Source organism: Rhyacophila brunnea, unplaced genomic scaffold (assembly GCF_057557595.1).
Source record: "Rhyacophila brunnea isolate RB1 unplaced genomic scaffold, BYU_Rbru_1.0 scaffold_11, whole genome shotgun sequence".
NCBI lineage: Eukaryota > Metazoa > Arthropoda > Insecta > Trichoptera > Rhyacophilidae > Rhyacophila > Rhyacophila brunnea.
Genome location: NW_028232763.1, coordinates 41,138,481 through 41,166,368, shown reverse-complemented (window position 1 = coordinate 41,166,368; position 27,888 = coordinate 41,138,481). Strand labels below are relative to the sequence as shown.

Sequence of the window (27,888 nt, the reverse complement as noted above, 5' to 3'; positions counted from 1 at the left end):
AAAAATCCCCATAAATAAACGAGTTATAGTGGCAATACTGTTAATACAGGAGCTTCGCAATAGATCGGAAATGTCTGTCCGTGCAAGTTTATACTGTTATTTATAATAAAGATTTTTTCACATTAAATAACAAATGATTTAGAAACTGAAAACGTTATTAAAATATACGATAATTCACTTAAAATAGATCGAAGGTTGGTACACCCATATTTTTCTAGAAAATAATAATGATCAGTATAATAAACTACAAGTGTACTATAATAAAACTATTATAGTACACTGTCTTTATTTAATAAATTATATAATAGTTTAAAATTACTTATTTAGGTAACTAAAGAGATATAATAATACGCCTAAAAGCTTATAATATTACAAAAAATGCTTCAATTACAATATGATAGTTGATAAAGGATAAACGCGATTTTATTTTATTTACAATGTAATATTTTTTAATATAAATATGCATACTAAACTTAGAATACTGTATTATTTTCAGTTAATTCAATGTTTATTTAGTGTTAATCTTTATATTGGTAAAACCTTGAAATAGCTTTTTTCTGAGAGAAATTTTTATTTGTGGTGAATACCAAATAAAAGATACATTTTAAAAATTGTGAATATATTACTATGAAGGCAACGTTTCATGTCTTTCTTATACTCGATAACGTTGTGAACTTTAAATGGTGGTTGATTGTAAATGACTGACTTTCGAATGACGAAACATATATACAATTTAATTATGTAAATAATTAAAAAAAAAAGTGTCAAAATAAATTAGATATGAGAAAAAAGTAGTTTTTAAAGAACAATTGATTTCAAGTCCTTATTTATAGGTAAATGTTATACGTCAAAGTGAAAGGGATAATCTGATTATAGGAACAAAGTTGGTCAGTATAAAACGCGTCGGTTGCATTCGGACTTACTGATAATAGTTTTCGCGTCCACCATGATTGGTTTTATAATACTGGTTAGTTTTATAATAATAATACCACTACAAAGTGCTTTGTTCTGCAATACTACATTATATACCAACATAAAAATATTTGTGTCTCACCGTTACAACACAATCAGCTTTGTTTTATCTCGAATTACACATTATCATCTGTGATATGCCCTACCAATCGGATTATTGTCCTGGTTTACATTACAAAATTGTTTCATCTGTGAAATGCCCTTCTCGATATTGTGTCGAGAATTTAACTATTTTGTGTTTGGTGAATCAATTATGTTAATGATGTGTGACAAAGTGATTTTTATTTCAAGTGTTTTGCCTTTACTAATGAATAATTGATGTGTTTCACGATTCAATGCAAATGAAGCCGTAGTAATGATATGACAGTTATTTATCATTATTTTATTGAGAATATGAAATGTGTTTTCATTTCAAAATTAACATAATATATAATGTGTAATGTGAAAATCAGGCACTGAGATTTAAATCAAAAAGCATATTATAAAAACGATTTAAATGCATTATAAATACTTTTATATTTACATTCATTTATTTGTAATTATAATTAATTTAAATCAATATCGCTAGATAGCAATAGATAGTATTTAATCAAGAATAGTTTAGAAGAAAGAAAGATTAAGTTTTTTTTTAAAATCAAAGGGATGTCAAGTATTAAACTATATGGCTCCAAAGCTTTTTTTTATCAATAATTAAAGCGCATTTTTATTCAATAGCAATTAAAATTCGAGCTTAGCGTGAAATAAAGCTTAAAATTCGATTATCATTATCGAACAAAATTGCCATTGTTAAAAAAAAAACATAAAACATAATGACATAATTAGTTAAACACTGTGACATTATTAAATTGAAATTACATTTAAATTATAATTTATCAAATGATTCTAATATTCCATCGAAACAGTTGTAGCGACTTAGGTTTTATCTTTTGATATCTCTAGCCGATATGCATTTTTATATATACCATATGTATATAGAGCGTAAAAATAGCGAAAGGTGAAACCTGGATCAATAGTATATAAATCTCACCCTTTTGAAATAACAGCAATACTTAGAAAAAAGCATTATCTTTCAATTTTATATGATAAAATATTTTATTTCAGATTATATCTATCGTTACTGTGTACGATTTGTTTTTTTTGTTAATTTCCTGGTAACTCGTTTTCACAAAAAATAGGCTTTGTTCAGTAGGTACTTGGTAGAGCTATATACTACCTAACTTTTCATTGTATGACACACCTTTCTCAAGTTTAGATAGAAAGACATAATGTATGCAATATATTCTTTAAATACATAGTTAATCACATGACGTTCAATTTCAGGGTCTCGCAAGTTGTTCCCTGCTGGTTCCAGGGTACGCCCAGGAGTACAGAGAACCACGTCCATCAAGAACGTCGTACGCACGTTCTGACGATGATGGAGTCTCTTATGCTAAACAAGAAGTCACAACACCAATTCCAATCTTGAAACAAATTGACAAGTAAGACTACATGTAACATGTAACATATAATATAAATTATTAATGAGTACCTACGAACAATTTTATTTTATCTTCAAACGCTATTCTTATACAGTCAGTTATAAGTAGGGATTCCAATCCCGGGATCCCGAGCTATTTTTGATACCTATGAATCCCGGGATTGATAAACATAATCCCTAAACTTTCGGGATTGATTTTTATCGATTTTTATGGAAAATAAAATAAAAACGAAAATATAACAGAAAAAATTCTTTTAATAACAAATAACTACATTAGAAATAAACTGAGTTTGAATGAAATTTGATTTATACCCATGTGTAAGTTGCCTATTCATTTTATTTTATCACATAAATTAATAAAAATGAGAAAGATTGGAAAAAAACAATGCTTAGCACTATAAGTAATTCCACCATGATCTCATACGGTTTACGACAGCTGACTAATTAGGTTTATGAAGCGGGAAGGCCATAAGTACGCCATGATTTGCTTTGCTATTTTAAATCTCGCTAACCCATTCATTAAATCTTTACTATCAGAAATAGCAATCTCATATTAAATTCACATTATTGTTTATATTACAATATTATTTACTCCATTATACTTGTGTATTTCCAAGACTGAACGTATACAATATTAAAAATAAATGTCTTAAATAGTATAAATTATACTAGATTTATTTTTGACCGATTTTATCAATGTTATTTGTAAATATAAAAATTGTATATTAACTATGGAAAAAATACCAATCCCGGGACCAGTCCTGAGATCCCGGGATTGTCAAATTATAATCCCAGGATCAGAATTTTGGCTGGATTCCCTAGTTATAAGTGACATACATTATATTTTACGGAGTATTTACGTATTTATAATTATTCAGAAAAAATATTATTATTTTGTTCATAATAGCGTTATAATTTTGAACTATCACTATCACTATCACTAGTACTCACAATTAAATTAAAATATCGTTTTTTGGGTAAAAATAATATTTGATTTGTTATACATATCCCGTGCATCACTTATCGAACCAACGAGCATGTGATGCCTGTACATTATTACCTCACCTGATATCCCCATGTCCAAACCGTTCGTGCATTTATTATACAACTTGTGACTCCAAGCTATTTGTAGTTTACGTCTAGCCGTCGTAATGTGTGGAAATCATAAGCAGGAAAAAATCTAAAAATTACCATATAAGTAAATTTACATTGCATGTGGTATTCAACACAAAAATGATTACGACACGTGTTTCATCTATACAGTAAACTTTTTAATTTATTTACGACTGATAATTACTACCTACTTGTAACTTAGAAATGTGTCAGATGTCATTTTCTCGGGTAGCATAACTCTTTTCTTCCCTCCCCATAGGATTGTCATGGTTTTAAAATATATTACATTACATCTCCATATTCAATTCAAAACTGTCGTATGGGCCTCCACTGAGTGGAGGCTATGTTAACAGATTTTCGTTTTACGAGAAACGGATGTTAGCCTATTTGCCATACAGATATTGAAAACAAAATGTGAAGTTTGTCAGATCCGAGATTCGAACCCGGGACCCACGATATTGTAAGCCGACACGTTACCGCTCGGCCATAATTTGCGATTAATATATACTTATAGTTACTTGATAAAGTTAACTGTTTAATTATAGTAAAATCACCCATTAACATTACACAGATGCGCACCCGTACGCAGAAAGTAGGTCGATAGAATATGATTGTTATTTGTTATTATTTAAAGGCTTTGTTCATATCGCTCCTGTTGTACCACCTTATCTCACCTTGGCACGCCTATTATGTAGTAGGTAGAGATTACGCCACTCGTATTCTTTATTTGAAATAATAAAATGAAAATACAATACAAACACTCATCAAGTTGTCAATTTACTGGTATTAAAAGATAAGACACACAAAACTAGATAATTCTTTCTATTTTTGATAGAGGCATTTACAATAAATATAAAACACAATATTTAAATTTAAGCTAAATGGTTCTAATTAAATAAACAAAATATTTAAGATGTTTTAAACGAATTAAAAATCTAATTAGTTGGATATTGGATACACAAATGTGGTAAATTTTGCAATATCCCCAATATTTATTACTCTTGTAATATCTAGTTACTTGCCAATATCCGTCAAAAATGTTACGTAAGCTCATTTCGCTGTATCGATAGACTGTTTTGAAATGCCAATATTTATAATTGGCATAATTGACCTGATTGAGTTGACAAGTAGCACTTTCCTTATGGTTTAAAATATCCCATCATGCACCCACCTCTTTTTAAATTTACTTCAGCTTTTATATTGCACTAATATTAAATATATTATATACAGTGACGTTCATAGCAAAAATATTAATATTTATTTAGAATATTTAGAAAAAACAATCACAATAATTCATATAATAATTATTTATTATATACCATACATATGTAATAACGATTCGTTAAAATAGGATAATAATCTTGGTTATAAACAGAAGTTTATATTAACAATATTAATTTTTCTGTAGATATCAATTAAACCCCACAAAACACTTAAGAAATCTTCCTCAAGTCAATAATAATAATATGTTCATTAGACTCGCTCTATGGAAGCTTTGAGGTTTGGTGCTTTACCGTGCGTTGAAATAATTAGCTAATAATAATACGCATATTACGTTTGACGCAAAGTAACAACGATTTTGTTTATTGAGAACTGTCGTCGACTTTGAGAGAAAATAAAATTATAAAACAATCATTTGTAAACCTAAAAGGTTTTAGTATTCGTTTAAACATTCAAGTCATTTGTATTGTTGTATGTAGGCACACGATGCAGCTCACTATAGTACCCACAAGGCACAATTAATAGCCAACACGAATGTCATTGTCGCCTTTCTCCTTGCATTGTTCGATATAACATTTTATGAATGTAAAAAATAGAACACTGTATTATTTGAAAGCACCTTCAGTATTTTATTATTTATAGATGCTCGCATCCTGAACAAGAGACAGAGCTTTCGTTCGAAAATGGTCAAGGCAGAAAACGTAATTCATAAAACAAACAAATTATCTCTCAATATGACATATTGCAATTGTCAAGTATAACATATTGCATTGATGTCTAAACATTTTCCTGCTAAGGGTTATTTTCATAATATAGAATAATAACACCCATAGTCAACGTCATTTCCTAACCCTTAAAAATATCAATTTAATGCTATGAATTTGTATTCGAAAGTATTTTATTTATTGTGTAGGTATTATGTTAATCATAAACGAACAAATTTACGCCGCAAGTAACTTTTGAAAATATAATTCTGATTTATTCAATATCATTCAAGGTTACCTTCAAATAGCTTCATGATAATAATCTGTCATCAATATTGAAATGTGTATTTAAAATTAGTTTCGTCTAAGGCAGTGACTATGCAATTCATGTTGGACAAAAGTTTCATATAAAAATATACATATAGGGTCACCTTTAAATTACGTAATGACATAAGGGGAGAAGGGGGTGTGATTTAATTTGATGATTTGTGTGGAACGTGACGATTAACAAAATATAAACATATTATTAATTAACTATTTTTTATTCAAGGAATAATTCACAAGATTTAATAATGTATCATTCTAATTATTGAACATACATAATTTTAAAAACACTTATGAGAAAATATATTATGACCAATAGAAAAAATCTTTTAAAAAAAAAAGTAAGACCCCATGTATGTTCAATAATTAGAATGTTACATTCTTAAATCTTGTGAATTATTCGTTGAATAAAAAATAGCTATTTAAAAATTATTAGCAAGTTCAAGTAAGCTACAAACAAAAAATCTTGGAGTGATCCGTGACGTCGGATAGTAATTAAAGTAATACCTAATTTGATTTAAAATACAAAAGCCGATTGCCAATAGTAGCTCAATTTGGAAAACACTTCAGTGAGTATTAAAAAGACAATAGTTAAAGTTTGTCGTAATTAAGTATGACTCCTTTAGCATAGTGGACTATGTACGTGGGCGCGATACCCAAGAGATGCAGGTTTGATTCCTGCGGGGTGTTTTTCTATTGATTATAATGTATTTTCACAGAAGTGTTTTCAAAATTATGTATGTTCAATAAACATATTAGTTTATAGAGAAGAGGGCTCAAAATTAATGATTACATTTATGGACTACCCCATGGAAAGCTATTTTAACTTTTTTTATTACTTGTGTTGTGAATAAGTCCCTACATAAGAATAGATTGGAGTTGTATGGAAAGTACTAGGTTTTTACACCATAATTTGATCTTATCTATATTGCATAATATCAATATTAAAAACGTGGGTTCGTTTTTCAAACACGTTACAAAGTAAATGTGAATAGCTTCTACTTACAGCAATTACTTATGAAATTTAATTAGACCCACTAATTAAATACAAATATACCTACATAGCCATGTACCTTGTTTTGTAATCCAATATTAAATTTAAAAAAAAATTAACGGCCTACATCAAACAAAAATTTGTTTTTTATATAATAGAAAAGACTATTTTCAATGTGTGAGCGCTATTTGTAAATAATAAAACTAATATTTTGAAAATTATCAAGAATTTTTATCAATAATTATTATTTGTCCTCAAAAATGCTGTGTGTGTATCTATTTAGTGTATATATATTTTAAGTTGTCTTTAATAGGAGACACGATCATATTTTTAATTTAAAAAAACTATGCTCAGCTCAATTAATTTACCTAATATGATTAATCACTACCCAAAAAAATAATGTTTTGCCAGTGGGTGGATATTAATGACGATATTGTCATTGGTAAAATTAGAACAATGGTTGCAATTTCATACAGTTATTTTCAAACTTTTTAGAATTTGGTACCCTTTACATCTATAAAATTCTCGATTATTATTTTCACTCTACGTTTGATAAGATAAGCATGATATTATAATATGGTGTACAGAGATATTCTTTTTCTTTTAGTAAAGAAATACAAGAATTATTGATAGTATTATAATATCTTGAATATTTAAAAAAAAAATTGAGTTGACATTGTTAATAAATCCTCTGCTATTCTATACCCACCTCAAAACCGAATTAAATAAACACACTTTGCGATTGAATTAATTAGGTATTGAAAGATTGTCCTGCCATGTGATGTGGGAATCATAAGAATGTCTTCAAGTTATCTTTAGTGGAGACTGGAGGCTAAATCATTGTAGCCAGTCGTGTCACTGGATGGACGAACATGCGCAAATGATGCCATTTGCCCACCATCCATTTCCCGGTATTTCCAACGAACATGGTTGCCAGAGAATATTGAAAGAATTCGTTAGAGTTACATTTACAAACAGGTTATTTTCAGTATGTTTAAAGTTTGAATTTTGCTGAATTTTGCACTGTGCACTTAAGTCATGGCACTAAAAAATCGCAATCCCATTAGCAATAATATAGTCTAGCACGTGGGGGTACTCCAATCTAGGGAGCTGAAATTTATGCATTAATGTAACCCTCAACCTCTTTATTGACGAAAACAATTATTAGCGCTTTGCCTTTTGGCTAAATGTCTTAATTTCTATCTTTATTTGTTTATTAGATCTAGCTAGACTCTGCCTATGCTTGTCTTATTATCATATATCTACAATTAATATATAAAATTAAAGCTAAATAAATATTAAATCAAACTTAATATAAACATAACAGGTAAATAAAATAAAAATCTACCTACTTCTTAATGAGGTTAATGGCCATATTCCTGCCAAATTTTAGCTCCCTACTCTTCAGATCTGTCACGCTCATACATTTTTATACGACTATATTAAACTAAAAGCATTTGAAAATAAATATTTTCCCGAATGTGGTCCTTTTGTATATACATTGAATCACAGGTCATTTTACTTTTTAGAAGCCTCACCATTTCCAATAAATCTAACAAATAATTATTATAGTTTATTGAGTGGTTATTATCATAATATAAACGCTTATTTTTCTTTTGTTCAATAAATAACATATTTACTAATATAGAATTCATTCATTTATAAATAAAACGTGTCTTTGAATATTTCAATATGTTGCCATATATTACAACTTTGCTGATTTACGTGTGAGATAAAAAAAAACCACTACCACGTCATAATACGATAATCTGACATACTTGTATTTTAAGCTCGTGATACAGATACATAAGTAATAAATGTATCAAGTTTTTTTCTTAAGTTTATCTGTGCGATGTTGTTTTTTGAAAAATAAAACTTCCTCAAAACTACGAGTACAATCTAATAAATTCTGCGGACCAATGACAATAAATTACGTGATCGTATGTTTCCTTCTCGAATCTTTTAATATTTACGTAGTTGTTACAATTTAATAGCACGCATATGAATGCTATATATATATATAATAACAAAAAGAGTTATTGGTAAATAGGCAAATAGAATCTCAAGCTGAATTAATTAAATTGTTTTTTTAAATTTAGTAATGTAACATGTATCATTTAAAATATTTTAATTGCTGTCTTTTCAAGGTATTGGTCAACCGTTATATTTTATTTAAATTATGTCAGCCTTATAATGAAAATGGGCAAATAAATAATTTACAATGTTTATAATTCTGCAAATACATCAATAACATGATGGAATAATAATATATCGTATTAATTAAAATAGTGAAGAGAAATGAGCTTAAGTGGATAGTGGGGCTAAGAACATGACATGCAATGGGTAAACGAAACTCTTCGATGAATGTGATGTTTTGGAGGACATTGTTCATATAGCAGTACACTGTCTAAAATATGAATGACACAGAGTACAACTCTGAATTGCGGATATCTTTGAGAATGTCGATGAATTGAAAGGTGCCCTGGCGGTTTGTAGGATCGAAGAGCTTGGCAGAATTGTAAAGTTCTTTAACAGAATTGGAGTGAGGGCCTGATCGGCGGATCCTCTTCTAGATGAAAAGAGGCGATATGATAGCGAGTCGCAGTCAAAAGCTTCGGTAAAATCATAAAAAAAATTAAATACTAGGTTGATGCTTATTAACCATTTCATTCATAATTTAATAGTGATCAGGACTGGTTGAGTTCACTTAAAAATGTGATGATTTTATGAGGACAGTATACAATTTTCCATATTTCAAATGACAATATTGTTCACCTTTTCATTCCATCCCTTATTGGAGGTCAAGTACCATTGAGGTAACCTTTTATTTGTTATAGTTTGTTGGAACTGCTTTTGGAGGTTGTTATGTTCTCTGCTACGTTAACTGCTCATTTTATCGTAGACAATGATATTGGGGAATGCTGTATTTTTGTCTTCTCATAATATGACCAAAGTACTGTAGTTTTATAGTTTTGATATTATGCAGAACTTTTCGATGGTTTTCCATTTGTATGACGGCGTCAATATTTGAGAACATGTATGTACAGCTAAATTTTGAAAGCGTTAGATAATTAACATCATTTTGAAAAATCTAATTTGCAGGATTATATGAGATTAATACATATATTTTGGTAGTATAATTATAACTAGATAGGTAGAGTTGCCACTTCACAACTTTGAATTCTGGCTCTAGGATGAAAATGATGTTACATATATTATCTATTCATTTATTTATTACTACATATATTAATACAAAAAAGTAAAAGTTATAAAGCGTATACTCTACACTAAATACGCTGAATTTGACTAAAGGAAATATACGTAAGACGAAAATCTTAAGTTCAGATACATATGTGTGTACCTATGTTTTTCTGTATAAGAGCCGTTATGTCTAGTCTAGTTTTTTTAAATGTCACTAAGCATTTGGTTTTAATTAAACTCCTTTCGTTTTCAGGCACAATGACGACGGGTCCTACACGTACGGATTCGAGGCCGCAGATGGATCCTTCAAGATCGAAACCAAAGAGGCGAACGGCGAGGTTAGAGGGAAATATGGCTACACTGACGCCAATGGAAAGGTAATCAATTATTACACACTGCAGCGGTTGCATATAGGATTAATATAATATTGCTATACATATATTTTTATTGTAACACGGTATAAAAATAATATGGTTATATACTATAATTATGTGCCAACATATATTGTGTTTATTTAGAATCAGACGTATTTTTTTAATAAAAGTTCATTAATTCTCCAGAAGAAAATATTGTTTTCTATAAAGTATTAGCTGGTTTAGATTTAGTAACAAAACATGATTCCGTGAATAATATATTTTTCAAAAGATTTAATTCAATTCAATCTAGTTAATTAAACATCATTTTACCAGCATCGATTATGTAACTTATTCGATGTGATTGATGCTGTTGGGTGACTTAAATAAATAAATAAAAATCATTACTAGAAATTATAATATATATCTATAACATGAAACATTACCAACAGTATAGTAATACATACACATATAATATATTACGAGTATATTTATACAAAATGAACATATACTCAATTTGAAGAATTCATAAAAATAACTTTCTTCTACGCAACTGAAATATAACGATATTTGAAGCGATTTAGTGGAATACAGTTATTGTCTTTCCAATTGGTATTATCAACTGTAAGTTAGCTCTGTACCTTGCAAGAATAAACAACTGCTTCTCTAGATTTCGATTTCTTAAATAATACAAAGATAATGTAGATACTAGTAAACAGTAAATTACCATTTTTATTTTGGTATTAAATCATTTATCATTAGCTGTAAATACTTTTAATACTTTTGCACTCCCAAGTAGAGTATAATACGAGTACCATAACGTGGAGATTCCATAATTTAAATAATTAATAAGATTATTTAACATTTTTTAAACTCTTTTGTATTCAAAAGTAACCAAATATATTAATATTTAATATTTTTACTTTGGATAATACTTAGGGAAAGAAATCACTATGATCCCAAAGGTCCCGTTCTTACCCAAATATATTATATTTTAAAAAAAATACGTGTAAAATTCTTAAACTAGCTAATATGTATTCTTGGTTGATATTGATAAATACTAAGTTCAGCAGATATTAGGGGGTGTAAATAAACAAATTAAGCATATTGCAATATTTCACCTGTTTTTTCGGTAAACCCTATACATTGGTACTTTAGAGGCCGATCACAGAGCAATATATCCAATCTAATCACCGAACTAATGACAAACTTCCTACTTTGTCAATCGTGGTCTATTGAAGATTGATTTTTCCTGTATCGTTTCTGTGCAATGGGATGCAATTATTATAAAACTCAATTTATTTTTATTTCAACGGATTGCTGTACAAATTAGCTCTTGTTCAAATTCGTTTTGATTGATTTATGATTTTATTTAGGCATAGCTATTTTGTCAATATAATATGTTATATTTATATCAATATTTTCAAAGTTGCATCAATAATATATACCACTTAACTTATGGTATTTACATTTTTTGACTAGTTATATAAGTTATGATTTAAAAATAATATTAACCAATACAGTGGAATGCAACATATCGAATACAATAAGTCATTAATTGGGTTTGTATATGACTTATTTTAATTCTATTAACTGTCAATAATTATTATTATTGGAATACTGGTATATAAAATATGGTAAATAAATATTATTTATAATAAATATATTACCACTATGTATAGGTCCTGGACAGAGAATAAAATGATTATTTAATTTAAAGGATACACATAGATTATATTAACCTATTATTTTACTACTGAATTCAAGTTTATTAGTTGACTTTTATTGATTAAATCAAACACCTGTTGTCAACTTTATTAAATTTTAGGAAAACCTACTATACGTTAAACATATAATATTAGATAAGGTTTTACGTACATATATTATGTTAAAATTATATTGAAAATTACAAACTCGAAGTGTTTGAAATTATTCTAAATACATATTTATCTAAATGCACTCTACTAAACAGTAATCTGATTTGATTAATAAAAGCTTTCGTATTGAACTGAGTAAATGGGTAATAGAAAGGGAAAATTAACTGTTACGATTTGTATGGAAATGGTGTTTTACAAACAGGTGGCACCAGTTATTGATAAAATCTCGATAATGTGCCCGACAATTTTAATCAGAAATCGACAATCTTTTTTTGAACTCAAAAATATGCAACTGAATGAGAATTTCAATCCGTTTGTTTGAATAACTTTGTATCTATGTATCTGTGTGAAAATTACTAATTCATTCATCAGTTTCAATTAGATCTTTTTTTCTTGTACATAATTATACATAAATATACTTCATGGCTCATTTGATGTATTCAAGATACACTTTTATTTCCCTTTAATACACAGATATATCTTTTTAAATAATTTACATCATTTATATTATAGAAGGACGGGTGTCACAACTAAGAAATGGTTTGAAGAGTACAAACTGTAAAATAATATAACTATTTTGGCACATGATCGATGGTTAAATAAAATATATATTTGTATGTGTTATACTATAGTACTTATCACAAAAAGAATATTAAAGGTCGACTAAAGGTTTACTAAAAACTTTTTACGTAGGTACTACATAATGATTTATGAAAGGACTTTAGATATCCGACTTTATATGATATAAATTAGTTAGCTGTTTTTTATTATAGAGTATATATTTTTTACCAATAAATCTGATGACTACATTCATAATTAACTTTAATACAAAAACGGACACCCGATCTTTGACTTTTATGTACAGACTTATATTATTTTTACCGAATAAACAAAGATAATATAAGTCCGCCGTCTGGTTTTAAAATAACAGTCACGTCTCGCTATTTTTTGAAATAGTTCATTCAATATACAAAGTACTTTCATGTATTATAATACAGTTACTTTTGTTGTGTGATGGTTTTGAATAATATTCATCATAAAAAATCATCTTAAAAAATGAAGACGTGAATATGAAAGTAGTTTTTGAAAACATGAATTTATCAATGAAGTTAAACAGTTTGTTACCAATACGGCAGGCTGCATAATAAATAACTTGTAATTTGGTCCAGTTTACACATATTGCACCAGTATTATTTAACAAACTGGTATTATGACACAATATCATTTTAAGGAATGTCAACATTTATCGTGTTATAATTTTAACACCCCATATTTTATATTATATTATTCTGCAATATCTTTAAACTGTCTAAATCAAGTATGTCCAACGCGGGATGGGTTGTAGTCGATCGTACTATAAGTATATATGAAATATATGAAAAATTATGTGTATTAATATGATTTCATTGGGTTTTGAAAATATGGAAGCCTTAACCATAACCATAACCATCTATATATATTTATAAATCGAGCTTCAAAGTTGGGACCATACTTAAATAATATTTGATATAAATAAAAAGGATTTCAAGCTCTACACATTTATATTTTTATAAAATTGATGATTTTTAAAATAAATATAAAAAATATTAAAACTATGAATTAGTCAAAAATTTCTACGATAAAATATAGAAAACTTAATAAACTAATTTTTAATAATAAATATGACATAATGTGTAATAATATGAAAATAATATGTAATAATAAGATGAGATCCTTTAACAAATTCACAGTTTACAACATTTTTTACCATAAGAATTATTGTAAGTTTATCTTTGACTTAAGGGGGGACATGCTCGTCGAAGGTCAAAATTGAGTTTTTATTGTATTTTCAAACCATGATCCTGGACACTCCTTAAACGTTGTAGATGATCTATTTATAGAATTTTGAAGCCTTATTATCCTTTATAGTTATTTTAAACATTTGATGACTGCATGAAGTATTTTTGTTACATAAAATAGTATTCTTTTAAACCTCTCGCTCTAATATTTTAGAATATAGTCATATTTCGGTACATAACTGTGCAGTGGTGTTAAGATTTTTTACATTTATTAATTTTTAAACGCATTTATAAAACCATTAGCATAATTTATTACGAGATAATTTTTGTAAAATATTCATGATAAAAAATTATATTGATAATCTCTGTGATCCCAAATTTGACAAGAATTAGGCATTTTATTATTCAAAAAATCGGCAAGATTAACACATTTGAAGATAATTATAAAGATACTTATTATAAGCTATGTCTTTGACCATTCAAGTGTGATAAACATCTTATGAATAATGATTGCTTTATAATAATTATTGACCTAAGAATAAGGTAGTGTTTTTTTGAAATACGCCATTTCTTTTGTCATTCCCCAGTGGTTAAGCTACAACATACGGCCGTAGCCATAAATTGACAAACTATAATTGAAGTAGGGAGTAAAATGATATTGACGCGCGTGTTTGAACATGTACCGTTTAAAAAAAAATAAAAAAAAAATCGGTTAGGTTCATGTTCAAACACGCGCGTTAACATAAATTTACTCCCTACTTTAATTATAGTTTGTCATTTTATGGCTACGCCCGTATGTTGTAGCTTAACCACTAGGGAATGACAAAAGAAATGGCGTATTTCAAAAAAACACTACCTTATTCTTAGGTCAATAATTATTATAAAGCAATCATTATTCATAAGATTTTTATCACACTTGAATGGTCAAAGACATAGCTTATAATAAATATCTTTAGAATTATCTTCAAATGTGTTAATCTTGCCGATTTTTTGAATAATAAAATGCCTAATTCTTGTCAAATTTGGGATCACAGAGATTATCAAAATAATTTTTTATCGTGAATATTTTACAAAAATTATCCCGTAATTAATTACACTAATGGTTTTATAAATGCATTTAAAAATTAATAAACGTAAAAAATCTTAACACCACTGCACAGTTATGTACCGAAATATGACTATATTCTAAAACATTAGAGCGAGAGGTTTAAAAGAATACTATTTTATGTAACAAAAATACTTCATGCAGTCATCAAATGCTTAAAATAACTATAAAGGATAATAAGGCTTTAAAATTATATAAATAGATCATCTACAACGTTTAAGGAGTGTCCAGGATCATGGTTTGAAAATACAATAAAAACTCAATTTTGACCTTCGACGAGCATGTCCCCCCTTAAAATAAAAATATTTTTCTTTTTAATGTTTTCAAATACATATTTATTAATTAATACAGTTTAAATTGTAAATTATCAAAAAAATGACTCAAATTGCAAGCTTCGTATTTTTCCGCTAGATGCCTCTGGTAGGTAGAGAGAGGTATCGCCTTAAGTTAAGGAATGCAAATGAAAAAGTGCGGTAGATTACTGCCTACTTTAAAGTGAACGTGCCTGTGATATATACCAATTAATACGTATTATTGAATGAATATAAAATATTAATATGACATTTTCATTGATTCCAGCTCCATGTTGTCGAGTATGGTGCAAACAGATTTGGATTCCAGCCTTCCGGTGAAGGAATTGAAGTTCCTCCAGTAAATTTGTCTATTGAGCCAGAAGAAGAAATTGAAGAGCCAGCACCTCGTGATATCAAGGTATTTTTTTATATTATAGTAAATAATGAAATCACTATTACAAAGCTTTTAAAGAAGTGATGGAAAAATGAGTTTCGTACGGTGTTTTAAAAATCGGCACATTATAATTATATTATTTTTATATACATGTGTGGGCTGTTTTATAGTCGTATTAAAAAATACTAATATTAACATAATGCTATTTTGAAGACATACTATTCAATAATTTGTATGGCAAAACAGTAATTTTATTATGTGCAGAGTTGCCACTTCATAACTTTCCACCCCGTTTCTAAAATGACGAAAAAAATATATTCTAAAATTTTTTTTTTTACATATAAATGTATTATCTATTTATTTATTTACACATACAAGGGAAATCGTTTGATCTTATTTTATGCGAGGTAATCAGGGAAAGACGCGTATCAGTATATAAAGCATATACTATATAATTATACCACAGTATTTCGCTAAAAATAGCAATAGAGTCTTTATAATTTTGTAATTTGTAAAGTAATGTCATAAAAAAAATCATGGAATTAAAATAAATCTAGTTTTCTCCTTCGATTAATACATTTTATACTGTTAAAGTAAGTACTTATTTATATACATTCTGATAACAATTACCAACATTTTTAGATATACAGAATAACATACTATGATATCATATACGTGGAATACATTCTATAAACTCATAAAACAACTTTTATATTACTGAATACTGATATAATAAATCAATATTATTTATATAGATACTTATTTAATTGGCCTCCAATTGATATATTGGATAATCTACATTATATGGGAGAAATAAATTCAATAAATAAAAATAAGCAGTTCTATGAAACTTGCTGCATGGCATGAAAACCCACACGATTAAAATAACGAATTTTTAATAGTGACAATTTTTATACGTGGGAAAATTTTTATCTGTAAAGTAAAAGTTGTAAATATTTTTAAACTATCTGAATCATTTTATACGGAATGTTTTTTTGAATAACGTATCTGCTTGTGACAGTTTTATAATCAATTTTTTAATCTTATAAAAAATTAAGTAAGTATAATAAATAAATTATAGGTAATTTATAAAATATATTTTTATATTATACATTTAGTACGATAATATTATTCATCGCCCACTCAAAAATGTTATCGAAATAGTTTGATACATTTACATTATTTAATAACTTGAATGCATTAATATCACGCACGTAGTTCATATAAATATACACGGATGTCGCTATTTTGATTATGATTTATATTATAGCTTAATATTTAATGTATATTTTTTTAAATCTGTATTAAATTTTATCTTTAGATTTTTTTAATGAATATAAATAATTAAAATATAAATTAATAATATTTTAATGTTTCTTCCATGTAATTCAATAATGATCCGGATTTCGTCGGCTTCAATAGGACATTCTGGGATAATTTATTATATTCTTTTGAAGTGAACGAAACTGGTCTTGATCATAAATAAATAGTGTTAAATATTTTATTATATTTTAGTTGATACAATTTATTTCCACCAATAATTGACAGATATATTTTAAGACATGAATCTAATTTAACTGAATTATTTATTCACCAAAGTAAGTATTTCATATTTTTAGATTTACAGTCTTGTCTTTTTAAATGTGAATTAACTTTACAAAATATTTATTGGGCCTTCGTTCATAACTATAGAAGAGTAACGTAAACCAATGAAATAAATAAATATATATGAAAAACCTCCCCCAATTCTACAATAATTATTCTAATACACTTACTATTAAAATATCATTATAGATAATTTGGAACAAATCATCTCACTTAGGATTATTGTCATTTTTATTTTTCAGGCATAGATTTTTATTAGAAAATTTTATCCACACATAAGTTTAATAAAACGAAGACAACTATAGTATATTGATTAATTATATTATTATTGAAGGCTATTAATTGATGTATTACAGTAAATAAATATATAATATACCTACCTGATGGAGTATTTTTATGATTTTCAGCCTAAGCTGTCCCGTCGCCCTCAGGCCCAAATAATTCAAAATTGGGAGCAAGACCTCGCCGCCAGAGCGCCTGCCCAGGCCCCCGCACAAGCTCGTGCCCCAGCTGCAGCTCCTCACATCATCTACAACACGGCCCCAGCAGTACCAAAACGCGTAAGCAAATCTTTATATTCGTCGTACTCATTTCATAATGCAATAAAATGGATGAATATCGCGAAAATAATATGGACCAATCAAATCTATTTTACAGAGTAGGTATAAATTTATTGAGAGTAGTTTGCTTAATTTATTACTGGAAGGGTTTTCAATACTTTCATAATGAATACTGATAGAAATTCATTAAAAATATATCAAGAAGACGCCCTATTTTTTGTCAGTGCCGTCAACTTTTCCGGCCAAAAATAAATATGTGGTGTATTAGTTGTTATTATTACACTTTTGTCGGATGATTCAGTAGTTTTAGACACCTATATATATTTTTTTAATTTTTATAATTTCTTAATACCAAAAATACCAGTATTTAAAAATTTTAAATCTGATATTTCGGTATCGATGAATTTCGAGATGCATTTTTTCAGAATACCGATATTGCAATCCCTTGGAATCCCCAAACAGTGGTCGATAAGAAGAAAATCTATGTCTTTAAATAAGTATTTAATTTAAACAATACAAAATAGGTACATTAACATCAGAGAGGCGGCTCTCGTGGTGCAGTGCGCAAGGCGCTTGTCTTCCACCCGAGAGTTCTGGGTTCGATCCCGGTCAGAACACAATATCTATGTGTTTTTCTCAAAGCCTGGATGTTGTTGTTCAAAATTACAACAAACCACCTTGTACGAAAAAGCAAGGGCATGGTTATTAATAATTCAAAAAAAAATTAACATTAGAGAAAACTTAGAAAATGTCTAAAATATCTAAATTTCTAAAAAAAATCTATATGTAATAATAAATGGAAAATATCAACTAGGGTATGTTTCATAATAGACTTAATGACAGTCTAAGGAATTTTGAGGATATGTCTATTATACACACATAATGATATGATATTTCCTGGTTTAATTTATCAATATTGATATTTATATCATATTATTTTAATATAAATAGCATTTTGGTACCATTGAAAGATTCAGAAGAATTAACTGTGGGTTTATAACAATAATAAATATAATAATGAGTAGGTATTCCTGGATAATAAATAATATTAAATCAAATTAGTGTTCAGATTAGAATTTAATACGTCTTAAGATGTTTACTTGACGCTCTGATAGTTAAATATTCTAATAAGTTCATTCATAAAACTATAATTTAAATTGTTACTTACCTAACTACTTTGAGTTGAAGGTTATATTATTATTATATAAAAATGAATACACACATCATATTATTATTACCTATGTTATAATTAATAATAATTAATATGGGTAATTAAACGTTCTAAAAAAATTGTTTACTAAATTAAAACAAAAACATTTTCTATGATTTTATAAGTGTAAAGATAATCAGGACTATTTTTAAATACTAAAATATATATTTTTAATTATTAAAGTGACGCACCTTTAAACAATAAGAAAATTCCCACCAATGATTATTTTAATAAATCAGATTCTTTCGGATTGATTATTTTGGCTGCCTGGGATTTTTTAAACACTTGGCAATTATTGTTATTTGCTGAAAACGTGTAGTTATCCATTGCATGGAATATAACAATGAGATATAAGATTTTATCGACTTGTTCACTATTTTAATGGGATAGATATTTCGTTCACATCAAATATAACTTCTCAGAAGCCAGTTAGTCTTCTATTGATAATAAAATTTAAAAATAATTAATCGTATTCTGAATGCTATTACATTAATAACAATTCAAAATATTACGTAATTTAATGAAGATACAATCCATATCAGTATACGGAAATAAATACAATAATTGCGTGAGAACTATATAAAAAAACATCTTTAATAATTATAATTTAATGCGGGGAAATCCGCAATAAAAATTTCTTAAGTATCTATTTCTTTATATTATAATGAAAGTTCTTTACTTGAATATTATGAAAATATTACACAAATATAGACCTATCAGAACCTATCCACCCATCAGAACACATTGTGATTCTTTAAGAAATATATAATATACTAACAGTATTGCGAAAATTTAATTTTAGCTCTTAGTACATTTTAGTATCTAATTATAGGTCACAAATAATATTAATATGTAAATATCTTATAGATTAAATTAATATGAATTTATGTAAGAATACAAAACATTGTGGACATAACAAATTAAAATTCTGGACGTTCATAACATGAGATTTACATTATAACAAATATTACTCTCACAAGAGAGAAGAAGAATATAATAAATAAATAAAAAAAAACATAAACAATTTTATACAACAAAATACAGTTTCAAAAACAATATACAAAGTACATCATTGAAAATGCATTTTGGGAGCGCATTTACTAGTCTTGCACCCCTCGCTAATGGTGCCTGATAGGCTTGACTTGACGAAACAGTTCTGACCCAGAATAAGTCATGGCTGCGACCACGTAGGTAATTGACAAGCGCAAATAAATTTTAATTCTTTAGAAGGCCAGGTTTATAAACCTTCCCTCGTGATAGCAGGTAAAAATATTTCAAGAGCAGAAGTGACCTACGAGATTCAAGAGAGTGTGTTTATAAATGTCACTCATCTTTGAGTACATAACTATATTAATTGTTTTCAATTATTATTATTTTAGTTAAAGAAAATAACAGCGCACATATTTTTTGCTTGATATATTTTTTTAAATCACCAAATGAAAATGTTATACTTACTGATAAAATCGGTCATGGTTTATTATTAACTGTGGAAAACTACAACATTATATATTTAATATAACAATGGATAACAAGTAATAATTATGTTGTTTTTCTATTTAATATTAGATGCTATAATCAAAAAAATATTTTTTAATTTTAAGCTTCAAGTAAATAAATATGTGAAATTCAATACTGTACCGAGCTAATATTCTTTGTCAGTACAGTACCTACAAATAACGAATCATATCTATAGTATTTATACAGCCAATTATGTAGTTTTTCACAATGGGTTTAGGTACCTAATATATATATCTATCTATTTCCTCGAAAACTGATATAAATCGTCGTTTTCATTTATGATTCATTTATGATTTTGACAATTTTTTTCAAAAATAAAACCAGATTTTCTTATAGATTAATTTGACAATTGTCAATATTTATTTATTCGTCATAATTGAATACACATATTAATTTTTTAAATCTTTAATTTTTAGCCCGCCTTCTTCGCTGGAGCTCAGCCAGTTGCTCAAGTACAACCCGAAGAATCTTACGACTATGAAGAGCCAGCAGCACAGGCCAGACCAGCGCAGGCATACAAACAGCCAGCCCAGTATTCAGCACCAGCTCCCCAACGCCCTCGTCCTCAGCCAATCCAATTCGCCCAGCCCCAACCTGCTGCGAGACCCCAACAGCAACAATACGCCCCTGCTCCTCTGTACCGTCAAGATACACAGCTGATTCAAGCCCAGAGCAGACCAGCGCCCAGACCAGCGCCTAGACCAGTTCAATTTGAACGCCCCGCTGAAAACCAACAATTCTTCCGCCCTGAACCAGCGAGAGCACAGCTTAGCAGATTCACTGACACCGAAGCATACACTCAACCGCAAGCTCAACCCCAACCTAAGGCTTATACCGCTCCAAGACCAGCGCCTAAAGCCAGAGGAGGTTTCCTTGATCAGCTCGAAGAACAGTTCTCTCTTCCCGAGAACTCTGCTAACCCCACTCATTCTATCTCATTCGGATTCTACTAAGTAAAACCTTGAATGGAGGCGTGTATATTATTTTCCAACTTGAAAATGTGATAGTGAGTATTTCTGTGAATATTGTTCCTTGGTAATTATTATAATAAATTTATTTTATTATACCCAAACAGTTTTTTAATTCACGACCTTACCACTAGAGAATTTTCTTGGAGGTGGCTAAGATCTACATTAGGGTGTAGTGCCGATGATAAAGGAATGATCTTACTTATAATAAATCAGTGATTTTATAAGAAAAAAATCTTTTATATGTACTCTACACTTAATACACAACAATAACGCAATTTAAGGGCGGACGTGCTTAGCGTGGGTCAAAATGGAGCTTTTTTCTATTTTAAAAGTATGATCCTGGACATTCCTTAAAAATCCGTTGTAGATAATCTATTTATATAATTTTGAAGCCTTATTATCCTTTACATTTATTTTAAACATTTGATGACTGTATAAAGTATTTTTATTATAATATAAAATAGTATTCTTTTAAACCTCTCGCTCTAATGTTTTTGAATATAGTCATATTTCAGTATATAAATGTGCAGTGGTGTTAAGATATTTTACATTTATTAATTTTTAAACGCATTTATAAAACCATTAGTATAATTTATGTCGACATTATTATAGTGAAATATGTACGATAAAAAATTATATTGATAATCTCTGTGATCCCAAATTTTACAAGAATTAGGCATTTTATTATTCAAAAAATGGGCAAGATTAACACATTTGAAGATAATTCTAAAGATACTGATTATAATCTATGTCTTTGATCATTCAAGTGTGATAAACATCCTATGAATAATGATTGCTTTATAATAATTATTGACCTAAGAATAAGGTAGTGTTTTTTTGAAATACGCCATTTCTTTTGGCATTCCCCAGTGGTTAAGCTACAACATACGGCCGTAGCCATAAATTGACAAACTATAATTGAAGTAGGGAGTAAAATGATGTTAACGCGCGTGTTTGAACATGTACCTAACCGTTTTTTTTAAACGGTATGTATGACCGACTAGTTTAAATTGTCGTAATTAGATAAGAGGCTCGTAGCATAATTGGTTATTGCACAGTTGGCGCGATACCAGTGGTTATACAGGTTCAAATGCCATCGAGCAACGTATTTTTATATTTATTTATTATATAAGCTAAAATCTCTAACGTCATGCTTCATGTTTGCATATTTACAGTGTATACACTGTATGTAGAGTCTTTAAATGCGGTACACAGGTAATGATGCGAAGACAATAAATTATATTCAAATTTACGGGCGGTATGGTACTCCAAATACGGGATCTCTACACAATGTTCTAACTTATAACCTACCATACAACAACAAAACCAACAACAAACCAATGTTGTCGATCTGAAACGTTCACTAATAGATTCTTTACCAGTATTTTAGACAATCAGAACGGTTAGAAATGAAAGATAGTAAAACTTAAACATTGTATTATCATCGATTGGCATGGGGTAGAGTCCAATTAGTTTTATTTTTTTTATTTTACCACGTTTTTCTTAGCTCGTATTCTTGTTTGTCCGGAGGTTGTTTATCCAGTACAAATCTTGGAATCGATTTTTAACTAACTTCCCGGCTAGCAAGACATTTGAAACTTTTAGAATATATCAGAACACGATGCCAATGTATTCTTTTAATACTTTTAGCCATCTTTAAGTGGAATTGAATTCATTTTCAGTTAATTCTGTTTTGTATGAAAAGTTATTTCGGAAGAAATCCGTAATCCAATCCACTATTATTGGTCCTAGCAACTAAATTATTAATATATTCGTGCGTTACTATGGAAATCAAAATGACATTTCAGTATTCTATATTTGTTTGTTTGTTGCAAAATAGCAAAAAAATGATTTGTTGACAATTGCCGTATTTGTCCTAAATTATAAATACATAGGATTGTCAAGTTCTTTTTATCTTGTAATTATTTTTAATAATAATTGATTCTACAGAAATAATATCAGGATAAACGTTAATTTGGGGAAAAAATATTTCATTGAATACTAAAAATAATACAATACAAATTCCGTTACGATTGAGTTATTCAAATACTATTATTTTTTAAACAATATATTATGTAAATCTTGGTTCAGACACGGCGGATTCTGCGCAGATGCATACCGTGCGGTCTAATCCGCGCGGAGCCAATTTGTACTAGCATCTATATACTATTTTCTATTGAATGCCAATAGGGTGTTCAAATGAGTATATTATCTATGATGGAAACCGTGCGGTACGGACGTGTGATAACGGAGCAATTGAACACAGAATTGTCTAGTGGAATCTTCGGGCACTATTTATACCAACCTTTGTATACATACATTACATAATATACGTATACGAACTTCCATTTTTAGGGAATTTTATGCTTTTTAGATTTAGTTTCGTAGGCTTAAAACTAATAAACGACCATTTATAGATTAATAAAAAAATAGCACATAGGTACATTACAGTGTAATGATGATTCTTTCAATTTGATCCGACATTCAAAATTGATTCTTTAAACTTTTTCTTAACTGAATTATAATACACACAGTTCTTTTGTTGTAGTTTCTCTATTGAACTAGGGTAGATATAGCTATGGCATGGAAGTATACAACTGACCTCTATATTTTATATTGTTTATAATAATTATAGATACTTAATGTCAATTTTTTATGATTGCTTATTAAATTTAGTTATTTTAGTGTACAAACAATACTGCCATTATAAGGAAGAAGGTAGTAACTGACTCTCACACACTTTCGAGATAAATGACATAATGTATAATGACATAATCTTAAACTTTAGTACTGTGAATTAATAAAAAACGGTGGTAATTTTTATTAGTAGGATGTTAAAATACAAACAAAGTAATAATAAACAAGCAGTAACTGCAATGAATAGGTGCAATTGCTGCCATTTTGCTAAAAAAATGTATTATTTTAGAAGATGGCTATTTTTCACTAAGGATTTCTACGGTATTGTAGTGATAATACTGATTTTAAAGCGAACAGAATATATAGCTTTCAAAATTACCTAACGAATGGCATTCATAACTCAATTTCACAAATTTTGCGAGTTACTGCCGTCTTCCTTATACGGGCAGAATAACAGACTTTGATCTTTTTAAATTGTTTACGTTCAAGAGGAAGTTTTATATGGAGTACCTAATACCTGTAAATATGCTGAAAGATGAAACTCGGGCTGCTAAAACCAGCTTATATGAACTTGCGTGTCCGGAAATTTGTATTGAATTAGTTTGCCGTAAAATATTGAGATAAAATTCATGTCTAAATAAAACACTAAAAGAATAAAATAATAAAAACTATCGGAATACTTGGGAAAGATACAAAAATACGTAAATTAGTAATACAATCATTTCATAGATATTTGTATTATATTCTGGTAAGTGGTCGTATTATCAAGGTATACCTATCAAATCTATATATTTATAAAAGTAAAAATATGTTTAATTGATTTTCTTTTTCTACTTAGCCCCAACTGACATCCAGGTGTGTTTCTTCAAATTACCATGTTGTATGCAGATTCGGCTATTTTAATTTTGAAGAATGTAATTATTGTTAATGTTAGTATATCTATAATTGATGTAAGACTCTTATTATTCAAAAATGAACCTTTACTCATACCTACCATCAGTCGATAGTAGACAAATAATAATTTATATAGATAATATATCATTATTTCCGTAACTCTATATTACGATTATTTATATTTAAAGTAGTATTTTGGTGTTTTTTTCATATTAATTATTAAGTATTTAAACACTTAATATGGGTAGGTACTAACTCAATTCATATAACGTGGTAAATATTCGTTAGTGCGTTTGTCTTGATAGTATTATCATAATTGAGTGTTTCACAAGTATAGAGAACCAAGTCCATTCTGGTTATTTTTGAGTAAGCTAGGTTCAAACATAATATTTGAGTATTTATAATTCAGTAAGTAATTCAATTCTGAAGTGTTATTTTGAGTACATTTAAGTAATTATGTAAGGGAAACCATAACAGAATAAGAAATGCTCAAAAATTATGTTTGAACCTAACTTACTCTAAAATAACCAGAATGGACTTAGTTCACTATGCTTGTGAACCACTCATATTATCTATTTTTTATTTTAAGATAAAGTATTTTAAGTATGCAAATATTTTTTCGTCCGAAAAAGATGTAATATGGTATTTTGGTTTAAATATTAGATAGGTACCTATCTGCCATAATATTATAATACTTATAGAAGAAAAATACTCCAATTACAGTTAAGACATTTCAATAAATACGATACTTCTCGATAGACCAATTTTATTGCCAGTGTATACTTACCCGAAATTTAAAATACGAATACATAATAATTGAAATCACGATTGAGTTCAAAAAGTGTTCCAGGTCAAACAAGAATACTCTTATTTAACATTTTCGTTTTATAACTCAATGAAAATTCGTAAATATCACACAGGCTTGAACAATATGATACTCGTACAACAATCTTTACATTAAAATTAAAAGCATATTATTAATAAGCGTTTCCATTGTAAAGAAAAAAAAATGGAAACTGAAAGTTCCACATAGCGGAAAACAATGTGATTGAAACGTAACATTATCAAATGACGAAATCGCTCACAATGGAGACACATATTTTAGTTGGCAAACCATTTTTTCTCAACGTACGGTTGGGTGGTGTGAACTAAGTACTCGCTTACTATGAGATATTGTGCAAATGACTGGGAACCTGGCTCATAAGGTGAACTTTTCATTTCAGATAATGAGATCAGAGCGAAAAGATAAAACTGTACAATTCTCACGGTCGTCGGGGTGCATGCATGGAAATGTCTTCAATACGATTGAAAATGGCAAAAAACGCTTTCAGTTTCCGTCATTTATACGTGATAATCTTGCATACTGCAACGTAGTATTAGAATTATGTAAAATTGCATGTTACTCATTTATATGACAACGAGAAAACTTTCCATTACAAGAATAATAATATGCTTCTCGTAAATTGTTCGGTAAATGATATATTATCATGTATTATTTGACTTTTTTGCATTCTTAGATCATGTCTTGTCATCACTGTCATAGTTTAATTTATATTAATATTGCACGTAACTTTAATCTCGCATAATTCACAAAAACAATAAAAATATCCCAAAGCTAGAATTGTGGAGTCATTAAAAAAGGCTTTGCGCCGATTAGATTCAATAAAAATCACTTTAAAAAGACTCCATATTATTCTAAACTACCATTAATCATGACTTTGACTACACCCAGCTCAAAACAATCATTAAAAATCAATAAATCACCAATCGTTCCAAAAGATTCAGCATTTATGGTATATGTGGTGAATACCAAGTGATAGAAACATTGTATATTAAATTATAATATTCAAAACAATCTCAAACTAAATTTTCAATTGATTTCAATTAGTTGTCTAAGCTCTAAATAATAAGTAATCAAAACATCTTACTAAGAGACTTACAATGAAAAAAAGATTATGTAGAAAAATATAATACAAATCATGAAATAATAAAATAATCGCAGTTCACATTCGTAAGGAGATGTGTGCGTAGTAGATTGTATTTTTTTTAGTGTATAATTGATTTTGCAACATTTTAGAAACCTAAAATTAGTAATAAATTAGTAAAGTATTATAGTGATTTTAAAATCAAATGTTTTTTATTAATTTTACGATACTTGAGTATTTATTATTGACAGCTGTTTCTTGATATAAACTCATCTTCTGAATCATCCGAACTTCGATAATATAATATTAGCTTAGTGTCGTTCTTAAGATAGGTTTATGATCCAAATCATTTGATCAAATATCATAGAATTAACATTTTTTTAAAACAATTATTATAATGGAGTTCTACCACGAAAACAAATTTAATTTATTAAAAGGCACAGCGCTCCGAATACAAAAATAAATATAATATTATTGATCTAATATTGTCATTTGTTTTACCTAAATAATAATATGTACTTCTGGTATGTAATAATATCATCATAGGTAGTAATAATTGACTTCTAAGTTCAAATTATAATTGTGTGTGAATGTAATTTATTTAACCAATAATTTAAAAAATACTTTTGTTATGAGAATTTTGTGATTTTCCCATGACGACTTTTTAATTTCGTTTGGTAATAAAATTAACCAGAATCGCCTACGCAAATATTGTGACGACATGTAAATTTAATTGGATATGCTAACTCTAATATTTTATTG

General features: G+C 28.3%; 2 protein-coding genes across 2 annotated transcripts in view; both read left to right on the top strand.

Moving 5' to 3' along the window:
• Positions 1–27,888, top strand: part of LOC147078717 (uncharacterized) — an 869,452-nt gene that overhangs the window by 422,672 nt on the left and 418,892 nt on the right. The gene's annotated exons all lie outside the window — the stretch shown is intronic.
• LOC147078725 (uncharacterized) lies at positions 922–21,892 on the top strand. Its single transcript, XM_085960391.1, has 6 exons — positions 922–967; positions 2,293–2,450; positions 10,260–10,383; positions 15,699–15,830; positions 17,819–17,971; positions 21,116–21,892. Exons 1-6 carry the CDS (start codon positions 947–949, stop codon positions 21,650–21,652), a joined length of 1,125 nt encoding a protein of 374 aa, XP_085816517.1. The 5' UTR covers positions 922–946; the 3' UTR covers positions 21,653–21,892.

Bases quoted from the DNA above. Each gene is read 5' to 3' on its own strand.
- LOC147078725 (XM_085960391.1), top strand. From the start codon at position 947: ATGATTGGTTTTATAATACTG. The intron at 968-2,292 runs GTTAGTTTTATA...GTTCAATTTCAG, and splicing joins TGATTGGTTTTATAATACTG to GGTCTCGCAAGTTGTTCCCT. The intron at 10,384-15,698 runs GTAATCAATTAT...CATTGATTCCAG, and splicing joins ACACTGACGCCAATGGAAAG to CTCCATGTTGTCGAGTATGG.